The sequence below is a fragment of the Microchirus variegatus genome (genome assembly GCF_963457635.1).
Source record: "Microchirus variegatus genome assembly, chromosome: 11".
Lineage (NCBI taxonomy): Eukaryota > Metazoa > Chordata > Actinopteri > Pleuronectiformes > Soleidae > Microchirus > Microchirus variegatus.
In genome coordinates this window covers 3,082,679-3,105,146 of record NC_139812.1, presented here as the reverse complement: position 1 = coordinate 3,105,146, position 22,468 = coordinate 3,082,679, and the positions used below count along the sequence as shown (strand labels likewise).

At 38.3% G+C, this 22,468-nt stretch overlaps 1 protein-coding gene across 1 annotated transcript; it reads left to right on the top strand.

Annotated features, from left to right (window-relative positions):
• The first annotated feature begins 8,052 nt into the window (after positions 1-8,052).
• On the top strand, positions 8,053-22,414 carry chrna1 (cholinergic receptor, nicotinic, alpha 1 (muscle)). Its single transcript, XM_083897333.1, has 10 exons — positions 8,053-8,249; positions 12,505-12,647; positions 15,622-15,666; positions 16,142-16,251; positions 16,371-16,566; positions 16,679-16,916; positions 17,135-17,358; positions 17,443-17,557; positions 17,702-17,826; positions 18,452-22,414. Exons 1-10 carry the CDS (start codon positions 8,195-8,197, stop codon positions 18,578-18,580), a joined length of 1,380 nt encoding a protein of 459 aa, XP_083753459.1. The 5' UTR covers positions 8,053-8,194; the 3' UTR covers positions 18,581-22,414.
• Positions 22,415-22,468: the final 54 nt, after the last annotated feature.

The following is a 22,468-nucleotide window of genomic DNA, read 5'->3' as shown; positions in this document are numbered from 1 at the left end:
TTTCTCTTGTGGTGCATAAACTTATGCACATGCCTAATTTTGTTTAAATAATTCTTGCACACTTTCTGTAAATCATATAAACTATTTCATTTCTCAAATATCACTGTGTTTGTCTCCTATATGATATATTTAACTGAAATGTCTTATTCAAACAACCAATGATTTATAAAGGAAAATCATGAACATTTACAGGGGTGCCCAAACCTTTGCATACCATTGTATGACTGCATGAGTGTAAGGACAAGAAATGATAACAGAATAAGCCACCCCCTCCTATATTTTTTAAGTTATTTCCTTTCAAATCTTAAGAGATGTTATGTTCAGTTTTTAAAATATATGTATTGTTTTGTGTAGCAGTGTAAATCACAACAATAGTATCTGTGCTCATACAGAGAGGTGTGGTTTCCCTGACAGCTTGACCAGTAGGGGGCTGTTCTATGTAAATGGGATTATTCCGTCTCTTGGCTCCCAGGAGGTGTAATTCTTTATCCAATTTGCATGTGTTTGACATTGTTGGAAAGCTTAGAAATCACACTTTCAGAATCTGTAGATAACTCACATTGTCCCTTGGTAGACTTGTGACCAGTTTTGCCATGGCTGGCCACATAGACAACTCTTTCTTTGCCTTGACAGCATCCACCCTCTGTCTTTTGTTTTCCAGCTGAATGTTATTTTATGAAGGTGAAGTTTTCAAAATGTTTCATGATATTATGTTATTATTCAGAAAACAAAAAAATACCAATACATATGGTCAGTTGAAAATATTACATTTCCATTCCTGGTTTTGGTGATTTATCATAACTTCCCTCATCAATCAAGTCAGTTTAAACTGCAGCATTTAGTTTCAAGTGCTTATTCAAGTATTTCAAAACAGAAATTTAACACAATTTTGCTATTGAAAAAAACAACAAACAGATGAGATGCAAATATAGTGGATACAATTGTAGAAAAAGACAATGGATCAGTACAAAAGTGTGAACAGCAAGGCTTCAGAGAGAATAACAACATGTATAAAAACTGTTGAAAAAGTAGTGGGTGCTGAAAAACATTACAATATTGGAATCTCAAAGTTACCTTGCATTTTATGACTAATTCTGATTAATACATTTGTCTGTGGTTTAGCAATATTGCCATCCTCCTAATCAGACCCTCTCGGGCTCCCTCTCTTTGAGCCCATGTTTGAGAGCAAGGGGTAGTTCTGTCTAACCTGCGAGCACACACAACAACACATTCAAACCCGGCACTTAGCAATAATAGCAGAGAGAAAGTGTTTGTTCTGGTGTATGGCTACACCTCAATATACAGTAGTGGTTGATGGGGGAGTTTGTTGCCAACAGCATTTTGTCCCGATACGCCCATTTTCCCTGTGCCACAGCTGGTGCCAACTGCACTGACATTAACATAATTTCAGATGAAACTCACTCTGCAGTCATAATTATAGCAAACATTGCCCAACTTTTTATATATTGATCAAAATCTAAATTTGCATTTTGTCACTCTTGCTACCTGGTGAAAATGTGAAGCATACCGTACAGTTTAAGTACTTAAAAATGTTTTTGTTCATCATAATGTTTCCAGTTTGAAACAAAAATGTTTTCAAATTTATATGAATTTAAATTGTCATTATTATTATTTTTTCTAAATATCTGTGGAATATCTTTTAACATATCTGTAAAATGACGAGGACCAACACGATCACAGGCAGCCAGTGTTAGATGTCTGTTGTAGAACTGTCAGCCGTACTCACCACAGAGCCCTGTGATGAGTCCTCCACCATGGATGGAGAAAGCACAACCCCATTATACACAGGTCATGCACTGACCTACGCTATGACTGTTTTTGGGAGGGAAAATCCTGCTGTGGTAGGTTGGTGTAGACACTGTGTATGCATGTCTGTGTGAGAAAGAAGAGAAAGTCATGTTTATATGTGCACCACCATGTGTTGCATTTTTGTTCTTTTGCGAAATGAGCATCCGCTGAATTCTAGGAAAACAAACAAGGAAAGCTCAGCGCAATCAGCCATGTTGTCAATGTTTACTTGCGCTCAATGTTGGGCATTCAGTGGAGGTGGTGGGGGGGGGGGTGATGCCACACTTTCTTTCTAATTCAACAGACTCAGACTCACTCTTGCCACCAGAGACCAAACCTTAAACCCCACCAGCCAGTCACAAGGATGTAACACTACATATAGTATTACCTCAACCAAGAATCCAGGCTAATTAAAATATAGTAGGACTCTTTATCATGTTGGGACCAAGTTATCTCTCACCTAGGGCCTGTTTAAGCAGACATTGGTGTGCCTATTTGCTTTTTTTAAAAAGCTATTTTTTTCAGGTCAGACCTTTTACTGCGAGGAGAGAACCCCACATGACTTAATACAGTAGAGAAGGAGGGCAACAGGAATACCCTTGCATAGTATCATATAGCATACTCTTTCTCTGTATGTCACTCACTTATGTCTCCTACTTTTACACCATGCTACATTCTATACACCATGCAGACAGGTCAGTTCAGCTGTCAAAACAAAACATAGACAAAACAAACATTACCAAGTTCACAATTGATCCAAGCCGTTAGTTATGATGCATCTGAATATGTATTTTTTTTCCAGAGAGTGGCTCTTTCACAGTATTTTCAACAAATGTGTTATATAAGACTATCCTCCTGCAGATCCAATGACATCTTTGAAGCAAAACATATGTCAAGAGCTGACACTGTCTTCATCATCTTGTCATCTCTCTTTAGCATATATATTCTCCTATCAAAATATGAACATGTTTGTAGAATGTAATTTGTCATATGTCCATGAGGCAAAAACTATATAAACAAGATGATAACACTCATGATAAAGGGCAGTTGCCATTTTCAACAGAGGTGGAAAGTAATGAATCACATTTACTCGTGTGTTTGTTTTTTTGTCCAAGTACTGTACTTGTACCTGACCAAGTACTTGCACTCAAAAACAGATGTCAAACAAATACAATACCTTCCATCAGGCTGCTTTATTCATAAATGCATTACTGTAGTGATAAAAATAATGAGATAAACATGCTCCTTTCCAAAAGGTTCAAAACACCTAACATGGTTTGCATGATGAAAATAACTAGCTGATTTAAATGGCAATGTTCTCTAATCGGCTCATTTTCATTCATGCTCTTGCATTGACTTTGACTAAAAACTTGCTCTGATTTGACTTTGCTACAGGCGCCTAAAATAGCATGTAGCATCAAGCAAATAACAGGAACGTGTTTTTCATTCCAACCACTGCAGTATGAGCTCTTTACCAGACATCTTTCAGCCAGGTGGACATTTCATCATCTCATCTCAAAATATTCAGACTTCAAGCATGGGTGAGAATTAAACTCACATTTTGAAATAACTAAAGAATAAATTGTAACATAAACAACCATTACAATACTGGCATTGGAACATCTCTACTTATAAGCTGCAAAGCAGTAGTCTGATGATAATAGTCATTGGTTTACATTTTATGTTACAACAAGAGTTTGACTTCAGTGGAATACATTCAAATAAGATTTTACAGGAATGGGGCCGATCCAATCCAGTATCGGTTCCGATACAGACGTAATTGACGGATCGGAAATTTCCGATACAACTGTAGAAATGTCCAATCCAATATGTCTGTGCTTTAATGTCTGCTGAAATGTCTCCACAAGTGATTCCCCGACTGCTCTGATAGCTGGCTGCAAAAAGTGGAATGGATTTCCTGAACTGAGGCGTGTCTCAACGAGACGCGGAGTAATGATGCATGACTCTGTTCAGGAAATCCATTCCACAGTTTACAGCCAGCTAGCAGGCAAGCATGATTGACCAGAAGGTAACCAGGAAAATCGGCTCCGCTGCAGGTCCTCTGGAGCCGGCCTAATCCCAGCAGTCACCGTTTTAAAACGCCTGCTCGCTGAGGAGAACAGTACTGACAGCGGTATAAAAACAATGAAAATCACACTCGTCCAAGCTAGAGTTTAGGTTAGTCGGTATACGACGGCTTTTGGCCGTTGTCACGTGAATCTGGTCGGCAAAAAAATGTCACCAGCCAAAACGTCCAGTGGAATAAATGACAAATAATTAAATCAATGATTAAGGGGCCGTCCAGATGGAGACAGTGTTTTAGGACCTGAAACAGTATTTTTTTGCTCGCACTGTGTTTGGAGATTGAACATTCACAGCTTGTGTGTGACTCCGTTTATGTGTGCGTGTCTCTGACTCCATTTGTGAGTGCGCTGCTCTGCGCTCACTGTGTGTGTGTGTGTGTGTGTCTGCGTGCGTGCGAGAGAGTGAGACTCTCCACCCGCAGTAAATAAAGTTAGCTGGATCTCACTTGTGCGGCAGAATTGTTTTAACAACTACAAAGTCAGTGTAAATATTGTTGTACATATCATACTTGCCTGTATAGGAGTTTATTAAAGCCTGATATAAAATCAACAATGACGATAATATTAAAGCAAACAGAGCATCCATATCGGAATAGTATCGGCAGATATCCAAATTCCGGGATCGTTAATGAAAAATAGTGGATCGTGCAAATGTCAGTTCAGACTAGAAAAAGCTGGCACAGTACTGTCATAATTGTTAATGTATACAAGAGCTTAAAGTATGCTTACAAGTAGGAGTATGCTTACAACCAGTGGCAGTCGATATACACAAAAGTATGCAGTAAGATATTTCAGTAAAGCACTTTACACTTTACAAAACAAACTGTAAATTGTCTTTGTAATGTGTCTTTAGTCTGTTGGCGATTTTTACCGGTCACACAAATTGCGTCCAACCTCATCCAACCTGTCCTAATAAACTTTTAAATGGCATCTTTTGTTGGGTTTTTAGGACACAATATTTATTATGACCTTTTTGAAAAATAAGCATTTACGAGAAATAAAAACTAGCAAACTCAGCCCAAAAACGAATTAAAACCAACTAAATTTAAAAACAAAAAGTCAAACCTAAATAAAAACTAAAACTAATGAAAAATCCCAAATCATTATAATATTGGTAGTAAGACAGATGATTGCAACTTACTGGCTATGAAGAGAATGTGTCCCCCATGTTAAGGTCAACCTATGCATGTGAATCGGCATTTTCAGAAATGAGCACAATGGAAACACGAGAGAAACCCACTTACAAACAAATCTTTGGAAGATTGCTTACAAATAAACAAAGCAGCTGTCAAGACTGAAGTTTAGAGATGGTGTCAGAGGGGAACTGCCTGAGGATTGTATTCATGGGGTTTTATTGCTCAATGACATGGTTGAGTCAATGTTTTATTTGATGTTAAGATGCCATGCAGAAAGCCACACTGAACAGTTCCAGTCCACTGACTCTTAAAAGCAACATTACTGTCAAATTAGGCCTGTTTGTTTATACATTTACTGTTGTCACACAAGGCTGACATTTACCATGCTCTTTTGTTTTTCAACTGATCTTAATTAAACCAGATTTTTCCTCCTGTCGCTTTTCCTTTCAGATGTTTTGGTTGTTTTTTTTTTACAACTCGTATTGTTTTGCATGTGTAGAAATAAATAAACAAATTAATTAAACATTAAGTCTAGTGAAAAGGTAAGCAAGAAACCTTTACGAGTGAGGTTGGACTGACGCCTGCATCAGGTTGTTTAAGCTACTAGTAAATTAAAAGTTGGCTTTATAATATCTGGAGTAATTATTTATTATTTCCATCTGTGTTGTTCGATTCGTTTTTTGTTTTTTTTTGCTTCATTAATATTCTGTCTGCAAGATGGGGAATCTTTGGCAGGCATGATGTGGCCCACAGGCCGCCAGTTGATGATCACCACCTTAGAGTGCCAGACAGATGGAAAAATAGGCAAACAGACTGAAACGGACTGAGTCCACAGACACACACTTATATTTAAACATCCACTCCAGTGTCGACCATTATGTCACTGAGCCCTGCACCATCATTTCTCAGACTTGTACTGCCATCTAGTGTTGGACAGCAGTTCATTCATTATTATATCATAAGCATTGTAACCGATTCCGTTGACTGTTCTGTAATATTTGAATTTTACAAGCACCATCAAAACCCAATATGAAGTCATTGACTTATAAGAGATTAAAAACAGAACAGCATCAGCCCATAGTGTACACATAGTGTAAGCTGGGGGAACATTATTATTACTGTAATACTGCATTACAATATTTTTGGATTCAGGAGTTATTAAAAAAATGTGTCATAAAGTTAAACAATAGACCAGACTAGACTAAAGTATTCACAGATTTCTATTCACTCTTTCCAGATGAAAAAAATAGACAAGTTGGTTGGGGGTCAGAAAGAGACATTTCCAGTCTGATCTGAATACAGCTAGATAATCAGAGCATAGACAGACTGCCACTAAAATGCTTGAGAAGCATTCCACATGTCATTTCTATCTGAAAGAGTTTAATGCACGTTGGAGTCAATTGGTTTCACTACATTAATCTGACAAGAAAACCAACTAGCAGACCGAAATTGTCATAAAATGTGTTCCCGGCTTGATGCTCTCAACTTCTGCTCGGGGCTGCGGGGAATGACTGTGTCCTGCCATCCAGTGGCTAAAAGCAAAATGACAAGCTTAGCCTATCTTTTTAAGGATTTCATTAGCAGATACAAATATTCTTGTATTTTGATGTTATGGGGAGGGGGGGAGGGGGATTAAACCACTAAATGTGTTTTTCAAAATTCCCAGCTGTATCAAAAGCAATTAACATACTGGTATATGTATTGGAACATCTTTATTTTTAAGTCGTAACCATTATCCAGTAGTTTGATAGAAAGTTCGATGATAGTTAGATTATGAACATGTTCAAATACAACGTTGACTCAAATAAACACTGAAATTATAATGTCCTGCGCAAGTTTGGCCATTTTTTATTATACTGTTTTTTTGTATTATTATTATTTAGGAAATGCTTATACAGTTATTGGCATATTGTAACTGTAAAGAGGTTACTTTGTTTTAACAGTTCACTGATTTATTAAAAAATACAGTATTTGTGGTAGTCTTATGTTGGACTAGAAGAAAAAACAATGTGTTTACACAAGCTCTAGCTATTTGATATTTCCATACCACCTAGACTTTTATAAATCAAACAGAATCTCAAATTCCATATTATTAGAACTTGAACTTTGCTTTAATGTTGAAACTGCAAAAAATGCCCTTTATGGTGTAATTATGACCCCCACCATCAAATGTAAATACAACAATATAAATCACTGAGCCAGACTGAAATGGACCGTCACTATCAAACCATTGGTGAGTCATGAAATTGAAGATGTTACCTAATCTTTGTTCTGTTTGCATCATACTGAGGAACTGGTCTGTTGCTCAGTATACACGTACTTGTGAATTTCCTACCATGGCATGCATGCTGCCAGGGTGGTGAGTACTGATTTTTGGGTGTGGGTGTGGGTGTTACAGGGTAGCAGCTTGTGTAGACATGTTTGTCATTCCATCAGTGACCGCTCTCAGCTGTCCTCTCTGGCTCCGTCCGTCCATCGGGTTTGCCTTTCCTTCTTTTCCCATGCATACGCTCTTTATAACTATCTGCCATCTCTGCTCCTCTTTATGATATAAAACATCACTAGTCTCTCTGTGTAGATGATGACAGCAGCTTCTTTAACACAGTTTGCCCAATGCTAAAGTGCTGTGCCTCTATTCTGCCTCACCATTATGTACTGGCACCTCTGAAAAAGGATAGTTGGCATGTGGTGCGTTACACATCATATCTCAGATTCAAAAGCCTTTTTGTTAGAATGCAGAGTAAATTCACATGGCAATGGCAGCATGCCAGCTTCTTATGACTGTGTTAAGAAAAACATTCCTGTAACAATTTGTAAAAGTTAACACCGTCCAGGCTAGTGTTGATTTGAGTATTTTCAACACACACACACAGAATCCCAGCTGTCTCTTGTGCCTTGAAGTGTGTTGAGAGGTTCGGATGTTGTTGGGTGGGGGAGGTGGAATGGAGATCGCCATGAGAAACAAGAGCTCACAGTTCACATACTGGCTGACCCACCACTCCACTACTTACTGAGACTCCAGAGTGACTGGTACTGCATTAGTACATATGTCTGCTTTCTGACTCAGGTCTGTAAATATTGTGAGCCATTGATTGATCAAGAACACATTAATTAACTGATGTTGAAGGGAGTTCAGGGCTGATTTGACAAAGGTCTGGTGGAGATATGAATCTTTCCAGGATCCAGATTTTTCTGGCATGGATTCTAAGTTTATTTGCCGGTAAGTTTTTCAGTTTGTGTGTGTCATGCTCATTGGATTTTTTTTGTTGTTTTTTTTGTTAAAAAGTTAATACCATGTGCTTGCGCTCATTTAACCCATTAAAAAGTCATCATACAACATATTTAGGTGTGTGTGTGTGTGTGTGTGTGTGTCTGATTGGAATACTCAAGAATTACATTTCTCATCCTGAAGAATCAATCCTTGCATACAGTAGTCTTACTTCCATAAAGCAATCTCCAAATATGATAGCCAATTTGTTGCTTTTAGTGCAGAGCACCTGTTGAATAGTGTGTTGTCCTGGTTCCCTAAAAAAGCAGCTCTGCATTGTCAGCATTCCTTTCTGGATTTAAATTTAAGGCATTCACTGGTTTCTCCCCGTGTGATTTACAACCAATGAGCAGTTATGGATTAGTGTCTTTGTCCAAGGACACATGGCCAGAACACATGCTTGTTGATGGACACAATGTCTCTTGGGTGAACTACATATGTGACCTTTCAAGTAGGGTACAGTCTGACAACATTTCTGAAGCTTTGTAAGGAATCCATATTTCTGTGTCCTTTTCTTGGTTTTCTAAAAATATACTGGTGTACTTTATCCTCTGATCCCTACACTGTATACACATGTATTCTATAAGCTCTACTTAGACAGTATTTATGACATAATGTGAAAAGGCAAATGAGCAAAAGCAAACATGCAACACCTACATGATTACATGATCCACTAATGTCTGCCATTGAGAAAGTTATTTGTCCTCGGATGCTACATACAATTATAATTGACAGAATCAAGTAACCCTGTGTGGTATTGTTTCATCTATGCAAAGCTTTGACAATTTCAAACTTTTTTTTTTTAATCAGTCCAGCCTTAGAATCCTGTTTTGCACACAGTGCCTGCATCATCGAGATTACAGTCTCTTAATCTTATTTATCATTTCTAATCCAGTGATCTGAGAACTGGTACATAAAGCAGTGTTGACAAATTTATGGGATGGCCAGATAGAGGTGGCATGTCAGATGAAATGGATGCTGCCTATAAGCAGCCATTTGGACATTATCTGCATCACTGCAAATGTGCAATAAAAATGGAGCTTAATAAATCATTTGGGGGACTTTATTCCCAGATGCCATGTGTTAACTTAGAAAATATATTTACTGGCTGAAGCTTGTATGCCAGTATATCAAATAGACTATTCCAGCCTCAAAACATTGTACCATCTCAGGCTGAATAAATCAAGACTCTTGGATGGCATAGCTTTACCATCATATTTTTCTTTCAAAGGTGAAAATGCCAAATATATTTGTTGTTGTCTTCTTTTACAATAAAGATCTTGTATTGTTTATTTGCAAGTTAATCATGAGGTCAGGTCTACCTTGCCATTTTTGCAAATACATTAATGAACTCTCAGACAAATGTAACTACAATCAATGACAATTACAACTCAATCTCAATATACCATAGACAATGAAAGACAAAAAAGACAAAATAATGAGGTAAATATAGATAATCTGCATTATATTATTTAATATAATGCAATTAATTATATTAATAATTGCCTCAAACAAATGTAGCATTGTGTGCAGTTTTACAATCATGGTAATTAACAATTTGAGGTACACTATTTCAAACAAGTGTTGTACCTCACACAATGAATAACTATTATAAGATAGGTAACAGTTTCACACTTTCAGGATATTTCACAATTTAAAATGATTATTTACACATTTAGGAAATGTTGCAACATTTTGCTCAAGTAAACACAGTGACATCCATTGCAAACTCTGAAAATGAAATGAGCTTTAGCTGCATCAGTGGCACTTCAGTATCATGCCGAGTCAGTAGTAGGCATAGATTGACAACTCCAAGTGGTTCCTCTGTCCCACTTCTCTTCTATTTTTGTATGAGGCCAGATCAAAGCATGCTAGCAGGACAACAGACACACAGGCAAGCAGCAACAGAGAGGCAGACAGAGACGATGTCAGAGGCCATGGAAGTATATCAACACCTGTACACAGCAATGTTCCTTGATGTGATCACTGATTGTTGAGAAAGATCTCAAACATAAAAGCAAGCATGCTGTGTGTATGTGTGAAACCTTGTTACCTCTATAAAGACATTTTTGTGTGGAAAAACACCAACCTCCTCAGGACCAGTAATGAATCAGTGCAAAGTCTGATCCTAATGAAGCAGAATCTAATTTCTGAGGAACTGATTAAGTTTAGAGTCAAGATGTGAATTAAGGGTTAGTTAAAAGACAGGGTTAAGCTTTAAATGGTCTTGTTACAGACAAGATTTTAGTTCAACTTTCCAGCTGAATGGAATTTAATGCAGTGTAAAAAGGAAAGAAGAAAAAAATAGTTGCGCTAACCTGCGTTTTGTTTCGTTTTTTCATCTCTGCTCTTGCTGGCTAAATGAAACAAGATCCTCGTGTGCTCAGTTCAGGCTGAGGTTGGATCAACAGCAGATTCCAGACATAACATGCAAAGGATGCAACTTGGCACACTATGTGGCTGTAGCACTATGCTTATCTGCTGCGTCATATTATGACAACGTTTTATGGTTCATGACAAAACACCATAAGGTCATTCAAAATTAAAATAGTGGTACAAAGCACATACAGGGGTGTCCAAACTTTTTTAAGGGGGCCAATGGTCATTTCAGATATTTTCTAGTCAAATACCAATATGAGATAAGTGTATATAGCTGTCTGTCACAGGTTATATCACACCCAGGACTCTGGTTTCAAAGAGTGACTCCTTACCAGCTGAGCTAATGGGGGTGACACGTGACCAAGGCTGATTTTTTTTGTCCAAGTCCCTCCCTGGCCATAAATAACACATCGTAAAACCAAAGCTGCGGGCCATACAAAATCTGACAGAGGGCCGTGATTGGTCCGCGGGCCAGACTTTGGACAGGTCTGCTGTAATATGACAGTGATACTGCCAACACATGACTGACAAAGATGTGTTGGCATGGTAGAAGTATATGTCGGCAATTTCACTTATCATAAATTTTAAATTTAAAGCAGACAAACATCTGTGGTTGAACGGTGGTCAAATTGTACAATATGTGATAATATTGATTATTGCTATGATGATGACATGCAATGAATAAACAAATACTTTATTAGGTGAGTTTGTGTCTTTCTGCTTTGGGTTCACCCAGACTAACAGACAGTGAGTGGTCTATACAAAAACTGGCAAAAAAACACATTCATTTCCATTCCAAAAACATTTACACCTTTACATGTTAATATTTAAGTAGAGTTAAGTGTGCTAGGCTACAATGTTTGGAGAAAAGAAGAAAAAACTAAACAATGATTTACCAAATTGTTGGCCAAACAAAACTCACAAGAAACAATAAATGTTCATCACAGTTCAAGCAGTCTTTGTGTCTGTATTTTGTTTGATTTATGGGATGAAGATACATTTTCATATATTGTGCAGCCCTAATAAGTATATCACGAGAACATTAAAAAGGTATGTTTAAAAATATAGCTGTTGGTGAGCTGGAAGCACTATTTGTTTGAAGGTGTTAAATGCAGGTTATCTATTCTAAACTGTAACTGATCCAGTTTTTATGTCAAGTGGATTGGCCTGGTCTGGTTTTCCCCAACACCCTCTTTGCACTCTGATTAGGTTCATTCCAATGACTTATACAGAAACACATTTGATCACAGTGCTTAGACAACACATGCACAGGACATTCAGTGTTGAGGCTTTTCACCAGTGTGAAATGTCACGCACTCGACCGCTGTTGCTGTTGATCTGTCTGCGTCTGCCTGTCCCCATCTCACTCTTTCCCACTGAGTCACAGTAAAGGCCTCATGTTGCTTAATTATAGGCCAGCAGTTTCAAGTCTGTGAATCACAGTTGTAAGTAATCTGTTGGCTTCAAACTGGCTTCAGCTGTGACTTCAGTTCCGGTGTGCAAGACATTTATGAGGATACTGGCATAAGCAGGATACATGTTGTACTCACTATGTTACCTCAGCCACAGTCAGACCAAATTTAAATGTGCAGTGAATGCAAGTAGAAGAGTTCACAGGTGTACAATTATAGATTAGGGACTATTGATATTAGTCAACAATAAAATGTAAGTAGGTAATTTATGTCTCCACAGCCATCAAGTAGGTATTTTCTTGTTGTTCTTGATCAGTCAGAGGATGTTTGCTGATCTTTTGTGCTATTCATGTACACACTGCAAAAACAATGTTTGAATGCCTGACCAATGTTTTATACATCTTTGTGTGTCCAAGGTCCAGTAATCTGCTCAGAAGATGAGACAAGTCTGGTAAAAACCCTCTTTAAAGGGTATAACAAGGTGGTACGTCCCGTTAACCACTTCAGTGAAGCCGTTGTGGTCACAGTGGGACTGCAGCTCATACAGCTCATCAGTGTGGTAAGTGAAAGTGAGAGATTTAGTATAGGTAAAAACAAAAAAATATATATAAGAAATGAAAGCATCAGGCCATGTGTGTTTTCCAGGTTAATCTACACATTTTAAACCGTAACTGTTGTTTTTTTGTTGTTTACAAAAATGTACTGTTTTTACCGTAATTTAGCAGCCCTTCCTTGCTTCTGTTTGATCATTGTGGTTGTACTTTGAAGCAGAGAGACAGTAGCCACAGGCTTCGAAATACTAGTACTATTTTGCACATGGGTTATTGCAAATTCTTATCAGAATTACTTTTTGTAGTATCAGCACTGGAGATCAGTAAATTGGCAGCCTCAGTTCAGTGTGTTGGTGTTTACCTTTTCATTGTTTTCAACATTATAATCCGTTATTATCTGTAAAACAAAAAGTACTGAAATGCATTACATTACTGATGTATACCGTTGCCCGCCCGGCCGAGTTGCCCCAGATCCGGCCAGTGCCAGGCCAAAGTGCGTGCAGCTCCGCTGCGGCCTGGCTCTGGCTACACTCGGCCAGAGCTGCTAGCCAGAGCCCGCAGCGGCACATTTAAGTGCCAACAAAAAGTTCTCCAGGTACCCGGTTACGGCCGCGGGCACCGCCAAAAAGCAGCAATTTTCCCTCGCAGCCATATCAGTTTGAAAACTACATTCTGTCATTATCTTCTCAGTTTACAATGCCAAATTAAAGAGCCAGAGCCGGTGGTAACTTTTAGCAAAAATGGCGGACACTGTGTTTACATTCTGGGAATGAAGTATCGTCCATTATGGGAAATCTCGTCCCCCTATGGGTGAGTCTAAAAAGTGTAGAACTAGAGTTGTCGTTTCAACACTGAAACTAAGCAGACCATACCAATGTCATTTGACGTGTTGATAGGGTCCGCTTGGAAAATGCATAACATATTTTTTTACAGCTCAGTGAAAAACTGAGGGAGGGAAGCACATTTTTTAAAAAAATATTACTGCTTTTCTAGCAACACAGAGCCACATGCAAATCAGTGAAGTATTCCTTTAACACCTTAACTCTAGGTTGACCAACTCTGAGTTTTCAGTTTCAGAACAGGTGAAAACACTTAGTTCAATCAACTCTGAGTAACAGTAACCTTGAGTGAAGCCTGTGCATGAGGATATAAAAAGCCCACATTGATGAAACACAAATAACATGACTGAGAAGATTTCATCCTCCTACTTCTTTGCAGTGGAGTTGGATATATTAATAATGCATATGCAGAAAGTGAGCATATATTTAGTTTTAAAAAAAAAAAAAAAAAAAAAAAAGCAGGAACTCGCGTGGCAGAAAATTGCTGACTGAGTCAATGCATGAGTATTAATTGGAGATAAAAAATAAAAGCAAATGTTTTGTGTTGATTATTTCACTTATTCAGCAATTATATTCCATATGTGTGTTTGTGCGCACAGGTGCTACCCAACAGGCACCAAACGTACTTGGCAGCAACTGAAGATGAAATATAAAAGTGTAGTTCAAAGAGAACTACTAAAACAAAATGTAAAAAATAATAGTCTCTCCAAGATCAAGTCCTGCTTTGTCAAAATGGTAAAGCAAAAGTGTTCACTTGCTTGTGAAAATGTAAACAAAATAGTGTCTCCAACTTGAGTGCACATTTTTGAAACCAAAAATAAAAAACTCAATAAAAACAAAAACAATACTTTTATGACTTTTTTTCTGCTACATGCTAAACTCCAGCACTATATGATCCTGGACATGCAAGTTTTTAACGCGGGTTATACCTCACAGTAAATGTGTGTAGTGAAAACATTTTTTATTCTGCCATTAAATGTCTTGACCTTATTCTGTATTTGGATCAAGATATACTAACTATTAGTACTTTGTGGCAGAAAGAAGTAAAAAGTATACTAAAGTACAAGTATAAGCGTTACTATTAAAGTTTAAGTGTAATGTACTTGGTCTTAGACTTTTGTTTATACTTTTCAGTATAAGCCAAATATACTTCACTATACTATTCTCAAGTGTATAAAATATAGTATATAAAAAGTAAACTTCAAGTATACTGCCTCAGTTTTAGTATAAAATATGTATACACGTAGTACACTTGAATAAACTACTTTTTGCTAGGGAAGCATGTGTGCCTCGACATCAACTAGCCCTTGAAGAAAAGGATAGACCACAATATCTGCCACTGCCTTCAGTCTGCAACAGGACAAACTCAGGGTTAGTTGAAGAAAACCTGCCAGTGAGCAGGTCAGGTTCACGGAGTATGTAATTGACTCAGAGTTAAGCTGAACTGGCTTTTTGAAACAGAGTTTCCCTCATCTCAGGGTTCACTAACCTGCTTTCTGAAACGGGCCCTGAACGACAAGTCACAACCAAACCACAACAAGCAAACCGTGTCACATTCGGTACCTTCAGCACAACAGCCACAAGCAGCTCAATACAACAAAAAAACATGTGTTCCTTACTGTTTGTAGCTCTCCTTCTGCGCCTTCACCGTTCTAATCCATTCTTGACAGCTCCGTTGACGAGTCTTTATCCCTTTTAAAAGCTGGAAAGTTCTTCGTGTCCCTCTTCTTGGCAGCATCCAGTTTTCCCCACACGCGGTAGCTAGCGAACAAGAAAACAAACAAAAGTACATTATAACTTATAACCATTTTTGGTTCCATTAAAGTGACAGTTTGAATAACTATTTGTGGTTACCTCAATGTGTTGTCTTCGTCTTCGTCTTCTCTCTTGTGTTCGTTTATTTCAATTCGATACAAGGCCGACGGTTCACCGGCCTCCGTGACGCCACGTGACACACCTGACACTAATCAAGTCTAATCAACTCAGACTAAAGAGCGCATGCGCGCGCGCCCCAGCGCGTTGACTTGACAGAGGAACAGAAATATTGCCTCTGGTTAAAATTTCAAAACATGATTTTCTGTATTATAAGACACCCAGCGAAACTACCTTTGAACATGTCTTTTCTTTTTCTACTTTTCTCCAGGATGAAGTTAACCAGATTGTGACCAGTAATGTCCGTCTCAAACAGGTAAATGTTAATGAAAAGCGAATAAATAATATAATATGTCCATGACAAATAAATTACAGCCTGTTCTTAAATTGATTATTCCACTGTAATGTTTTTGTATGACCTGTGGTTTATAGAATATTGATTATGATTACGTTAACTTCCCTGTCTTTACTTTCCACCACAATAACAGTGGCAAATAGCTCACAATAATTAATTGCAATTTATTTACTTCACTGGCTCCTTTTACTGTTTACTGTATGAAGTCAAATCAAATAGCCTTTTGTAATTGTGTACCTACAGAATAGAATTTTGACTAAAAACAAAGTATAAATAAATACTTGCAGTAATAAATCGAAATTACAAAGTGCTTGGGAAAATCAACATTCTAAAAAGGAGTCAAAAATGTAATTCATTATGATTTCAAATAAAATGATTAATATAGATGGCATCTCTATTCATTTCTATATCTCATTTCTTTTTTTTCCCCCCTCAGCAATGGATAGATGTGAACCTGAAGTGGAGTCCAGACGATTATGGAGGCATTAAAAAAATCAGAATACCTTCAACTGATATATGGAAACCTGACCTGGTGCTATACAACAAGTACACACAGATTCCCTGCTTGTATATGCTCACATGAACACATGCATTTATAGCTGTGCTGACATGTCATGCTGCTCATTTCCTATTCTTCTTCTTCTTCTTTTTCTTCTCCACTGCAGTGCTGATGGTGACTTTGCCATCATCCATGAAACTAAAGTCCTGCTGGAGTACACTGGCCTAATCACATGGAACCCTCCTGCCATCTTTAAGAGCTACTGTGAGATCATTGTCCTCCATTTCCCCTTCGACCTGCAGAACTGTAGCATGAAGCTGGGAACCTGGACATATGACGGACTGCTGGTCGTTATCAACCCAGTGAGTGTTATTCATTAAATGAAATGTGACAGATTAGCACAAATTATCACCATGCCTTATTTAACACCCCTTTTCATTGTGCTACATACTTTTCTCCTTCTCTTTCTTTTAGGACAGTGATCGACCAGACACCAGTAACTTCATGGAGTCAGGAGAGTGGGTGTTAAAGGACTGTAGGAGCTGGAAACACTGGGTTTTCTACACCTGCTGCCCCGACACACCATACCTGGACATCACCTACCATTTCCTGATGTTGCGATTGCCTCTTTATTTCATTGTCAATGTCATCATTCCCTGTATGCTGTTTTCTTTTCTCACTGGACTGGTCTTCTACCTGCCTACTGACTCTGGTATGTAGCTCATGCTGGGATTTGGAGTTCACAGAAAAAATGATTTCTAGTCAGTAAATCGGTGTCAGCAGCTGGCATTTCATTTTAAATGTATTTGTAGAATGTTTTTAGATGCTTTTTGGGACACCAATTATTATGTATTTGCAAAACTGCACAGACGAGGCTTTAAGATGTGCAATGTAAACTCAGCCTGAACTTCTGCCTTTGTGTGTGTGCAGGTGAAAAGATGACTCTATCCATCTCTGTCTTGCTGTCTTTGACTGTCTTCCTGCTGGTCATCGTGGAGCTAATCCCTTCCACCTCCAGTGCTGTTCCTCTCATAGGGAAATACATGCTTTTCACAATGGTGTTTGTCATCGCCTCCATCATCATCACCGTCATCGTCATTAACACGCATCACCGCTCACCCAGCACACACACCATGCCTCCGTGGATCCGCAAGGTTGTTTTTCGTTTTTTTTTTCTACTATACATTACTGATGCATTTGACAGGAATGTAACCAGGAGCTGCATCTACCCGTTTTAGGTCTTTATTGAAACCATTCCCAACTTGATGTTCTTCTCAACAATGAAGCGCCCCAGTCAGGAGATCAGACAGAAGACACTGTTCCCCACTGACATGGACATTTCTGACATCTCAGGCAAGACCGCACCGCTAAACGAATGATACCACGGAACATTTTCAGAGAGTCAGATTTTCTAGACTTCTGGCTTTACAGCAAAGCAAGCGTGTGTAGATATGTGTACCTCAATGCTACAACCTGCGCTTGCTTTCTCCTCTGCAGGTAACCCGACCCCCACAAGTGTCACCTACCAGTCTCCTATCATTAAAAACCCCGACGTTCGCACCGCCATTGAAGGGGTGAAATACATCGCCGAGACCATGAAATCAGACGAGGAATCAAACAATGTAAGACGTCACCACCACGAGTAATGTGTTAAAGCTGCAGTGGGCAGGATTGCTTGAGAAATAGTTTTATTCTTGGGTCATTGAAATACAAATGTTTTGGAATGGTTGCAGCTCTGTCTTGAGCTCCTCTCATACCTGACATATGACTCAAGGCAATATTTCTGCTCATACTGACGTGCTTTATTGTCCATTCCCTTGAAGACTCTTTCCTTTTCTTAGGTTTCTTTGCAGTGTAGACATTTTCTGGTGCTGAAACTATAGGCCACATAGAGGACCTGTATGCAGAGTAGTTGGCCTAGAACAACCAAAAACTGTCTGAAATACCCTGTAATTGGTCAAAATCTCCCATTAATGTCTGAACTAAACATCAGCAACAGCCAATAAGCAACCAACATGACCGTTCTTGATAATTCTTATCAAAACATCATCCATAGTGTTTTTACCAAGGTAAACTAAAGCAGTGCCAAACGTTTGACACCATATATCACATATCAACTATATCACTGGTTCAGAATTGTATCATGAGTGTCACTTACTAATGAACCTGAATATATACTTTCAAAGTCAAAGCTCTGACAACGTGACTGATTGAGAACTGATTTGTGATCGTCTCCTCTTATCCCAGGCGGCAGAGGAGTGGAAGTTTGTCGCCATGGTTTTGGACCACATCCTGCTCTGTGTCTTCATGGCTGTGTGCATCATTGGGACACTCGCCGTCTTTGCTGGAAGGCTCATTGAGCTCAACACACTGTAGGGCCCCTGACCCATGAAGGAATGCGTATGATATCAGAAAAGAAAAAGCATTGTCATTTGGAGATGCATGCAAAAACAAGTTTCCATCATTAGCCAGGTCCAGGTTGTGTTTGTTTTGTTGCTCTCTCCTTCTGTCTCTCAGACACAGGTGGACACACTTTGAGCTGACTCATGTCGTCTCTCTCTCTGGTGTCGGCTTCAAATGTCCATGTTTGTGGATTTCAACTGGAAAGTGAGGAGAAAGTCCAGGCATCTATCTGAAAGGCATGAGTCTGGTGATCTACATGGGTCATACTTGAAGTTATTTTTACCACTAACCACTTGTTTGTGTTGTTTATCTACAGTGTTTTATTGCTGCAATCACTCTGAGTGAAATTACTGCCAATGATAACAACACTGTCTTGGTCTTTTGAGTGCTGCCGAGATGATTTCCTGTCTGGAAGTTTTATTGTTGTGTTTGGCGTGACACTCAACTGACTTTTAAATGTCTCATTTATATGTATGTATTAAGGTTGTGAAATGTGGTGTTGATTCATAAAAAGAAAAATACTTCATATAGTCATGGGTCAGGGACTTTGTCACAGACGCATGTGAATTCCTCTTAACTCTAACTTTTTAACACAATGTAACTGGTGAATGTGGAGCCAAGAAAGCCACTTGAAAGCTGATGTGCTGGTCCTTGAAAAAGTATGGTGGCTCTGCCTTTTTATGTTAACACTCGGTTTTAGGTAGTTTAGATTAGACACTTTTTGTGCAGAGATTTTCACCAGTGTCTGTACCAAATATGAAAACGGTGTAATTGGTTTATTGTTGCAGGATTAAAGCTGATGAGAAATGTTTTTTGTGTAGTTTTAACTGATATAACAGAGCAAGATTGTTGAAATTCCATAACATTTGACTTGATGTTACTGCATGCGTTCACACCAACCAGCTGAAGGCAACTTGATTTATTTTGCAGCTGTATTTTCTTTAGTTGAGCACCAGGACTACTGAATTACACAGTAATGTTCAAAGAACTGATACTGTGCTGAACATTAGTGTCTTTTGTATATTTATTTCAAGTTGTGTAGTTGTGAAACAGGTTGGAAGACATTTTAAGTGGTCTGACAGTGGATTTGACATCCAAACAACTTTCCTTTTATATATTGTGATGCATGAAATAGGGACAATAATGCATTTTGGAATCACAAAAGTATAATTGTTTTCTTCTGTTAAAAGAACTTTATTCTATGTACCATGCGTGCACTTGACAGAAGCACTGGCAGAAATGTACAAGCTAAACACAATTTAGTGAGGAGATAAAGGTGCCATGATGCAACCATTTGCTGTTGCTCGAGAGACAGGGGCCTCGTGCAAGGAAACAATTGGAATAAAATTGAATGTGAAGCTATGGTGGCAGGTGACGTGTAATCCACAGAATGGTCTTTCCTCAACAACTAATGTTAATCCAATCCTGCCAGGTACTGATTCAGAGTCTAAAATCCTTCTGACAAATCTGTGCCAAAGGATTCTGGGTTGCTGCAGGTTTTGAGGTCAAAAACTAAAAAGAAATACGGACATATTGCGTAAATCGTACATTTGATCAGAAACAATTACATTTCTACTAGTTCCATTTAACAACTTTTTTGGGTGCATGTGTAAAAACAAGGATGGTCACGCAACCAATCTTTGCTTCTCCATCTTTGACAAAGGGGTAGAGTTCACTTTAAATAATGAATATATATGCAGCAACCAAGGCAAATGTCATCATGGCACCACATCTATCATGTTTGTATTTCTATATCTGCTAATCTTCAGGACCCTGAGGCTACAGAACTCAAGTGTGGTAGTTGCAGAAAAACAGTGGAGCAATGCTTGAACTACAGATTAAAGCAAAATACGTCCAAATAAATACAAACAGAAAAGCAGTGCAATTCATGTCAAAAAAATTCAGATAAAACAACGATGCATTTGGCATATAAAAAAAAATCACCTGTAGAATCAAGAGTGGCAATAACCAAATAGCGATAAAATGGCAGTTGTAGCTCCATTTTGTTCTGATATGTTTTTCACAGGTAATTCAGACTATTCAGTGGCTTTACACTCAGTGACGTTAATCAACATTGATGCAGTCCTCAAGGTAATACTTAGCTCAGGTAAAAAAAACAATCATATGAAATAACATTTTTTATAAAAGTGCAAAACAAAAACTTGATGAGGAAAGCTAGCTCATCCTGACTCATTCTACACAACAACCATCAAAGCAGCGAGCGGCATTACCCTCAGTGTTTCAAAGCTGCTACTACACATTACCCGATACCTTACTTCATTTTGAATGCACTTTGTAACAGTGACAAGTGCTATATAAATAAAGATCATTATAATTGTTATTATTACTGTTGTTATTTGGAAATTAGTCTTAAAACACAACAACTCTGCCCTACACACAATCGTTTGTGTTGTAGCAACAGTGGATGGCTTCATTTTTATTTGAAGCACAGAGATCAGCATAGTGTGTTAGACAAATGCATGAGCATGTAGGACATTTAGAAAGGCTGAAAGAAACTGCTATTAGTTCTATTACTTTCTAAACGCAATAAAAGAGAAAACACAGTTTACCCATTTCTAGAAGCTAGTGTCTTTTGCTACTCTTATCCTTTTTTCCCCCTTCTTCTTCCATGTGGTTTAACACAGTTTGCATCCATGATGTTGCACCACTGCCACCTTCTGGACTTGTAGGAAAGACTCCTCTCCCACATCACCCAGTCTGTCACATTACAGCACACCCGTTACCCTATGAAAGCCGAGCAGCCACATTGTACCCTGCCCATTGTCACCACACTCAAGTACTGAGTAAACATCTCTTACTAGATCCCAATGTTGCTGCCACTCATCCATACATTTCTTCCATACTATACCCCCTTGCCCTGATTTGGACTATTTAACTTTGCTACTATGAAAACATTGTTACGGGTGATTTAAGCACAACTGCAGTGTAATTGCTCGAAAGAAATCAAAGCGTAACTGGTGCTTGAATGCACACACTGCAGTTGGTTGTTAGTATACAATGTAAAGCCTGTCTGGTCAGAGAAAAGGTGCACAAATATTAAAAAGAAACACTAAATAAATTATGATAAAACATGTGCAAGCGCCAGTTCTTAAGAGTAAAATGTTCCTAAACATGTCAGTTTTAGGCAAAAAGTCTGACTGAGGGATTTAAACTAGTAAGAGAAAAAAGCTACAGCAAAACCTTGACACTTATAGTAGGTAAACTTGTATTCGTATACTGTAAACACAGCTGAGCATCTCCTGACTCACTGGAGGTTTGTTTTTAAATGCACTTTGTTTCTCCTTAACATCAGTGAGAACTCGGAGTGAAAATAATGTTCAAGGAAGAAGCTTCGCTGCATCTGAGGACAAACTCATCGTGAACCAGCAGTTCAATCTAAAATCATAACACTTTTCATTAACATAATAAAACAGCCCGACGACGTAAAACCTAAACAACCTTTAAAAATAACCTATGTGAATCTTAAAATATTAAAACTAAGTCAGTTTGTCAGCATGAAACGACATACAGAACGGCATTAGCAAACTTACTACTCCCGTGAGGATCAGCCTTAGGATTCAAACTACAATCATCAACACGTTTGCAGGGCGCCAGTCAAACTGTCAAGGCCATGCTATGTTTGCATGAATCAAGCAATATTGATGGACCACATCAAAATATTAAATATGTTTGAAGAATAATCTCCTCAGTCTTTGTCTATGGTGGTCTTTTTGTGATAGAAAACTAAATTGCTGTTGAAATTGTTTTTTGGTTGCAAGGAAGAAAGATCAGATCAAACTTTAAACTCCACCTGTCTGTTATGGCCAACAACAACACCTTTTGCATGGACAGATTGATCAG